The sequence below is a fragment of the Corapipo altera genome, unplaced genomic scaffold (assembly GCF_003945725.1).
Source record: "Corapipo altera isolate COAL_440 unplaced genomic scaffold, ASM394572v1 71, whole genome shotgun sequence".
In the NCBI taxonomy this organism is placed as follows: Eukaryota; Metazoa; Chordata; class Aves; order Passeriformes; family Pipridae; genus Corapipo; species Corapipo altera.
The window spans coordinates 3,928,471-3,936,483 of NW_020884916.1; the positions used below are offsets into that span (position 1 = coordinate 3,928,471).

The 8,013-nt window shown below is 49.9% G+C and overlaps 1 protein-coding gene across 8 annotated transcripts in view; it reads left to right on the forward strand.

The window, feature by feature from the left end:
* B3GAT1 (beta-1,3-glucuronyltransferase 1) overlaps positions 1–8,013 on the forward strand; it is a 54,386-nt gene that overhangs the window by 42,682 nt on the left and 3,691 nt on the right. For all 8 annotated transcript variants that reach the window (XM_027655467.1, XM_027655473.1, XM_027655472.1 and 5 more), the window contains 2 exons: positions 1,392–1,688; positions 7,703–7,820. In XM_027655467.1, coding sequence (XP_027511268.1) covers positions 1,392–1,688; positions 7,703–7,789 — 384 coding nt within the window. In that variant the 3' untranslated portion in view covers positions 7,790–7,820. The remainder of the gene's footprint in view (positions 1–1,391; positions 1,689–7,702; positions 7,821–8,013) is intronic.

Below are 8,013 nucleotides of genomic sequence, written 5' to 3' on the forward strand. Positions count from 1 at the left end.
CATTCCTGCATTCCCAGGATTGAACAAGGTGCTTCCCTGCTGTGCCTTGATTTCCCCAGCTGCTCCATGTGGAGCCCCACAGCTCTAAAAACCTTTGGACAAAAAAAGCCCCAACAACCCACTCATAAATCCCCGAGGCACTTATTATTGGCAGCTTTGTTTTTAGTGCTGAGCTGGTTCTGTGGCCATCCATTACCAGTGCTGTTTTTAGCTGCCACTTTCCAAAGCACTTTGCAGAAACAATCTTCTTAACACCAATTTGTAGATGTTAAAAAGGACATTCTCCTTTATTCACCGTGCTGCACATTTGGAGGAGAGCTCCTCTAATTGAATGTGCCAAGTGACAGATGGACAGGGCTTTTTATTACACATACTGTTTACATATTCATTAGATACTCTTGCTTACTTAATACATATTCATTAGTTTGCTTTTCATAGCCACACCTCTATTGGAAGTTCTTCTTTGGTCCTTCCAGGGTCGTCTTCATCATCTGGACCTCAGTTCTTGGGCAGGTACAACATCATTGTGTACCACCACTAAAACTGAAACGTTTGTTCTTTATTTTATCTGGGTACACAGAGCTTAGTTTACAAAATCACAGAACCAACTAGGCTGGAAAAGACCTCTGAAATCATCGAGTCCAACCTGTGACCCAACACCACCTTGTCAGCCAGACCACATCCAGTCTCACCTTCAACACCTCCAGGGACAGTGACTCTACCCCCTCCCTGGGCAGCCCATTCCAATGGCTGAGCACTCTCTCTGTGAAGAATTTCTTCCTAATGTCCAACCTAAACCTCCCCTGGCACAGCTTAAGACTGAGCCTTCTTGTCCTGATGGTTGCCTGGGAGCAGAGCCCGACCCCCAGCTGGCTCCCCCCTCCTGTCAGGGAGTTGCAGAGAGTGAGGAGGTCTCCCCTGAGCCTCCTCTTCTCCAGGCTCAACAGCCCCAGCTCCCTCAGCCTCTCCTCACAGCACTTGTGCTCCAGTCCCTTCCCCAGCCTCGTTGCCCTTCTCTGGACCTGCTCCAGCCCCTCAATGTCCTTCCTGAGCTGAGGGGCCCAGAGCTGGACACAGCACTCCAGGGGTGGCCTCACCAGCACCGTTTGTTTGAGTTACATCCCTTCTCTCGTTCTCGAGGACTTCTCTACGATTGCGTTGTTCCTTATTTGGGCACTGTGAGCAAAGTTTCTGTTTCTTCTATCAGCTCCTGGAGCCGGGAGATGAGCAGCCTTTCACAGGGGAGTGATGGTGTCCAAGGCACAGGGGGTGTAACCCGGGCTGGCAGCTCCGGCAGGAGCTCAGGGCTGTTTGTTCCCAGGCAAAGGGGTTGTGTTGGTGTGTTGGGGGTGTTGGCAGTGCACCCACCTGCCCTTGTCTCCTGCCCCCAGATGCGCAGCACCAGGAAGGTGTCGGTGTGGCCGGTGGCCTTCGTGGGGGGCCTGCGCTACGAGTCCCCCAAGGTGAACTCGGCGGGGAAGGTCTACGGCTGGAAAACCGTGTTCGACCCCCACCGGCCCTTCGCCATCGACATGGCAGGCTTTGCTGTGAACCTCAGGCTGATCCTGCAGCGATCGCAGGCCTACTTCAAACTGAGAGGGGTCAAGGGGGGCTACCAGGAGAGCAGCCTGCTGCGGGAGCTGGTCACCCTCAACGACCTCGAGCCCAAGGCTGCCAATTGCACTAAGGTATGGTCTTGTCCTCGTGTCCCTCCTGGGCTGTGAGGGTGCAGGGGTGGAGGAAAAGACATTCGGCCCCATCATTTGGTCACTTCATAGAATGGTAGAATATCCTGAGTTGAAAGGGGCTCATAAGGATCATTGATTCAACTCCTGGCCCTGCACAGACACCCCAACAATCCCACCCTGTCCCTCAGAGAGTTGTCCAAACCCTCCTGGAGCTCTGGCAGCCTTGGGGCTGTGCCCACTGCCCTGGGGAGCCTGGGCAGTGCCCAACCAGCCTCTGGGGGAAGAACCTTTGCCTGAGATCCAACCTGAGCCTGCCCTGGCACAGCTCCAGCCATTCCCTGGGTGCTGTCCCTGTCACAGGGAGCAGAGATCAGTCCCTGTCCCTCTGCTCCCCCTCGTGAGGAAGTTGTAGGCAGCCACGAAGTCTTCCCTCATTCTCCTCTCCTCCAGGCTGCTCCTCTGTGTTTTCAGTGAGCAAGGAAGCTGGGAATGGGTGATTATGCATTAAAATGTGTGAAGGGCATTTATTTGTTTTGGTTGCAGGCTGCTAGGAGCTGCCTTGAAATATAGAGTTTTCTCTCCCCTGTAACTGTTCTTTCTTACATTACCCCTAGAAGACATCCTTATTATTTTCAAAGTGGCCTTGCTGATCCCCTGGAGCCGGGAATTCCGTAGGTGAAATTGTGTCCCTTCCTTTACCTGAGCAACTTTAGGGAGGTTTTGAGTGCTGGTACTTCTGTGGCAGCTGAGATTTGGCTCTCTGGACCCACGTGAGCTGTAACCCAGGAGCAGCAGCCACGGTGTTCCCTGGCTGCAGGGAAGGACTGTTCACACAGTCACTGCCTTGCTCACAAGTTGCCTTCTCCCTCCTGACATCTCTGCAATGTCTGTGCTGTAGTTGTCCACAACAACCTGGATCTTTCTGTGTCAGAGATATAAATGTTTTAATGGCTGGGACATTGCTCTGAGCTCCAGGAGGCTTCCAGGAAGCTTCATTTTTGGGGGGATTTTACTGCAGTCAGTTAATTATTATTTGACTGTACACATTGCCTAGGAGCCTCCAGGTCACAGAGCAGGACCCTGTGTGCTAAATAAGATAAAAACTCCTTGCCCTAAAGACTTCCAGTCTTACGTGGGAGACAACAGATGAATCTCTCTCTGGGATGACAGGTAAAGTGTGAGGCACAATGAGACAATGCTGGTTAATGTGACAGGCATCAATCACAGCCCATCAACCACAGAGGTGCTGCCAAGGAGTTTTGGAGCTTTCTGAGTGGTCCCCTGAGCACTCAGGTGTGCAGAGGCTCCTCTGAGGTCAGAGCACTCTCACACCTTTGTCTGTAATAGGCACCATCCAGGCTGATTTAGGGAGTCTTTATTGCTTAATTATCCCAACAGGATTATTCTTTTGGTTTTTTTGGTTGGTTTTTTTTTTTTTTTGCAAATAAGTTGTTACTACCAGAAGTCTCAGGGTTGAATTCAGGTCTCCATCCCTTTTTGAGTTAGGAAAAAAATAAAAGGTGGCAAAAACCCTTTGTCTCTTTCCATCTGCACTGCTCCACAGCCGTGGAAAAAACAAGGATCTCAGGGTTCAGGCAAGGAATCCAGCTGTAAGGGAGTCAAGCGAAGGAGCAAGTTTTTATTATCTGATACCTGCTGTGCCTCCTCTTTTAATCCACATGTCTATGGTTGTGCCTGTCCAACACTGGGACAAATAGCACAGCCAGTCTCCCAAGGGTGGAAAAAGAGATTGGGTTAAAATTAGATGCCTGGTTTTGGGCAGCATGTGCCCTCCTAGCTAACAGGAAAGCACTGGCTGGAAATAATTCTGTTTCCAGCAGGCCAGGAGAGATGGACAGGTTGCTTTTAGGCTGGTGTACAGAAGATTAGGGGTGTTTACTCCGTGCCCAGTTACGCAGTCCTCGGTGTATTGTCCCTGCTGTAAATAGCTGCTGGAAAGAAGCTGTGTTCAAAGGCTGGGGATAGGAAACGACGGTCCTGGAGGAACACGGGGAGGAAGGAGAGGAAGGAAAAGGTTGTTTCCAGGCAGGAGGAAACAAATGGTGCTGTCAGCCAGGCTGCCGTGGCCGTGCTGTGACACGGGAGGTGCTGGGGTGGGGAGGGAGCAGGGATTGCAGACTGTGTTTCTTTTCTTGGCTGGGCTGGGGAGATCTTACAAGGGTCCTTGTTGTGAGCTGAATGCTGTCTGCTCCTGGCAAGCTCTGAGTGCAGCTTTGCAGGTCGGGTTTGCCTCTCTGCCTTAGCTGGTGCCAGCAGCCTCCATTTCCCAGTTGCTGTTTTGCTCGCCCATTTTACCGGGAGCAGAGTCCAGACAAGCAGCAGAGGAGGACAGAAGTCAGCTGTAGTCTGGGGTCCTCTCACCCTGAGATGGAAGCACAGACTCCTCTTTCACTGTGCTGCTGTGCTCCCATCAGTTGTCATGGTTTGCTTCTGTTAAACACCTGTTTGCAGCGAGGTTTACATTAAAAATTATGATGTGCTTATATAGAGTAATTAAGGAGGGATCAGAGAAATATGGAAGATAAGCATAGACATCTGTTCTCCAAAAATGCTGCTTTCCCTGTGTGCACTGCTGCTGCTTGTAATATTTATCAGCATTCAGCCCACAAAGGCACTCACCTGCAAAAAGCTGAAGCTTAGGCCAAAGGCCATATATCCTGCTTATTTTCCATGATTTGGGAACTGTTCAAGATGAAGGAGAAAGTAAAGGAAATCAGTGTTACTTGCTGAGGAGAAAGTTATCTCTCCTTATCAGGAGGGAAGGGTTGGTTTCTCCTGGAGTTATAAGGAAACAAGGCTTTGTTTTTCACTGTATTTCCATGTTCTGCTGCTTCTGCATTTGCCCACACACACCCCCAGAGCAAACCATCCTCTCTTCAATCCTCTGACACAGGAGAGAGGTCTGAAATTCTGTCTTCCCACGAGGTTGGTGTAACTGGGGGACATTCTGCTCCCCATTTTCTATTAACACCTTGGGAAAACAATCTGCAGCGTGCTCAGCCAGGATCACTGAGTGGCCCCAGCTGCTGAAAAAGCCTCAGCTTGGGCTGGCACAAGAGTACAGACCACAAAGTACAAGGTCATTGGAAACGAGGCATCTCATTCCAGCTGCTCCTGGAGCCACTTGTTTCCCCAGGGAGACGGGCATAGGTGGGTTTCTTTGGATGAAGCAGCTTTGGGTGCACTCAGGTGGTCTGGGCAGCAATTCCCTGGGATTGAAGTGGTGGCTGAAAGAAGTCTTTCCTGTTGCCTCCTTGTCTCTTGGCTGAGTAAAATCTGAGATGAAGTCTGTGGGTGGGCAGCTCGGTGTTCAGGTGGATCTCGTGGAAGGGGCTGTCTGGCAGCTCAGCACTGCCTGGGGATGGTGTCTCTGAGCTTCCAGGCAGGTGCTCGTGGGCACTGTGAATGCCACAGTCTGGGGAACAGGTTGTTGTCAGGCACAGGCTGGAGGACAGGGAACAAACCTGTCACTTCAGCTCGCTGTCTCCTTTTCTTCACATTTCATTCATTCTCCCTTTCAAATAACAATTATTGAAACCCTCCACGGAGGTTCTGTGTGCTTGAAACCCTGCGACCCCTTCCCACTTCAGCTCTCCTGTTTGCTTTTTAATTTCCTGTCAGAAGACAATGAATTATTCTGCATGGAGATGAATCTTTGTAATCCCCTGAGATCTGCTTTGAGTCCTGTGATTCTGAATGGCAGAGCTGTAAATGGTTGGAAGAGTTTCTCAGTAGAGTTTTTTTTCAAGTGGAGTCCCTCGGGTGACCTGTATGAAACCACTGCTCAGGGGAAGTCAGATCCTTGGTCCCCCTCACTCTTTGCTCTCTTGGTGCACAAGCCAAAGCTTCCCTGAGGCATAAAACAAGCTGCTTGTGGAAAAAAATCAAGCATTGGCTGAGAGGAAAAGCAGGTGTTTCTGTGCTAAATGGTGATCTCCCTCCCATGGTAAAGAGCACAGCATGAAAAAATGCTAAAAGCTGCTGTATCGAGCTGAAAACGTGGAAAATGGGTCCATTTTAGTTAATCTGATCTGTCTTTTTTGGCACTTGGCTTTAACAATGCAGAAGTGGGACCCACTTCAAGGGAAAGCTCCTGATGTGTCGCTGTGGTCTTGTTTATGGGGTGTGAGGTTCGAGTTGCTGGGCCATGAACAGGGCTGAGTGTTTATGTGTCAGGAGGGGAAAGAGCTCTTACCTGCTCCTGCTGGAAAGGAGAATTGGCCACAGGAATTCTCAAGCACCTGGCCTGCACTAAGGTTTATATCTCCTGTTGTTCGATGAGGACCTGTAGCTGATGCCTGCAGAGCTCTGAGAGCCACTTGTGGGACCTGTTTGGTTTTGCCTTTTCATGGGAGGCAGGGCAGTAATTGCAGCAGCGTTGCTGTGGTGGGTGAGCAGGGCTGGGAATAAAGGGTAACTTTGATGAGCAGGCTCAGAAGTGGTTGTGGGGGACGATGAAATGGTTTTTTGGACCCACTCCAGCCAGCAGTTGGTCTCTATTGCCTTAGTATTAGGCGAGATTTAAGCCCTGCACAGGAGGTGACTGCTCACATCAGAGACAAATTTGGTCAAACAAGCTTCTTGGGAAGGCAGGGTGCTCCCCTTGAACCAGGAGGGTTTGAAGAGTGCTTTGTTCATCCTTTAGAACACAGAGCGTGCCCTCGTTTTTCAGCAGAGCAGGGGCTGGGTGGGAATGGTTTGCAGACACTCGGATTCAATGTGCAGAGTATTGTCATAGCAACCAGAGGGAAACCCCTGCAAGGTAGGAAATATCAACACACAGGTGAAGGGAGGCAAGAAACCTGCTCTGAGAGGATAAAGCTGCTCCCAGCAATCCAGGTTTTAGGAGCAAAGCAATAAGTATAATTGAGTCTAGTGAGGAGGAGAGTATTTTAAACAGCTTCCAGAACCATCTGAGCCAGCAGCACAGCACAGCTAGTAGAAACTATTTACCCATAATAGCCCCCCTGAAATGTTCAAACACCTCATATTTTGCCAGTTCTCCTCCACAGATGTTGATCTTTATGAAACTCTGCTGCCAAGACTGAGGGAAGCTTTTAGTAGAAGCTTCAGTTCTGTTTTAAGCAAGTTAAGAGTGGGGATTTAATGTGATACCTGGTACAGAATAGGGGGTGGCAGCATTCCAAAGGAATTTTTGGGGGGGGGGGTGTTGGAATTTAGAGGGGATATAGTAGGGTAAGGATAAGGCTTGCTGGGTTATGAAAGGAGCCTGGAGCACGTGGGAAGCAGGGATGATTCTGGAACCAGCTCCTGCATCGTGCAGCTCGGAGGCAGCAGAGGTTGCAGCAGCACTGCACCAGCATTGTAAGCCCTTCTCAGCTCAGTGACACCCTCACAGCTTTTTAGGGTCTGGAAAGACTTTAGGAGTGAAAAAGAAGTGATAGGCTAAGGAGCAGGCTGATGTCTTCTCCCCAACAATGGATTTTCAGGGACACACTGAAAACTTCATTTTACACTTCCCACAGCCGAAGGTGATGGGAGCAGCTGGTGGTGCTCCTACAGCTGCCTCTTCCCTCTGATCCACCAGACCTGAAGTGCCAGGAATTTGCCCTTCCCCTCTGAGCCAGGCAGGTGACTCCACTGGCCAAGGATGCAGCAACATGACAACCAAGAACCAGAGTGAGGAACTGGCTCTGTGGGGACACACGGATGTGATTCCCTGCTGGTGAGGGAGCTGCCTTACCCCATTGGGAGGCTGATGAGCCTTTTGAGGAAGATGGTTGATAACTGCACGGAAGGAGCAGGTTAATGTCCCACGACAGTACACTGTAAAATGGGTAATTTCTGTGCACTGTGCATCTTGCAGAGCAGCAGCTCTGCCTAAGTGAAGGTTTATGCAAAGCCCCGCTCAGCGGTGAATGCACCATTAGGCCCCGGGGTGGCTGCTTAAATTGCACTATTGATTTAATGTGCAGGAATATTTGTTAGTGCAGTGGAGAGGTGCAGCTAATGACTTCTGCTGGCTTCTTCAGATTTTAGTCTGGCACACAAGGACAGAAAAGCCCGTGCTGGTGAATGAGGGGAAGAAAGGATTCACAGATCCCAATGTGGAAATCTGACTGTGCGTGGCTGAGCCAAGACCAACACCAGGTAAGAGAGCACATGTTTCTAACAGTAATGAGAAGCTGGACAATGGCAGGAAAAAGATAAAAGCTCTTTTGAATGAGCTTTTCTGTTTCCATTTTTCACATCTCTGACCTTCCCTTACTGCTAAACTTCTCCAGACCATTAGTTAACCTCTCTTTTTTTTAAGTTAATCAATATTTAAGACAGGCTGCTAAAG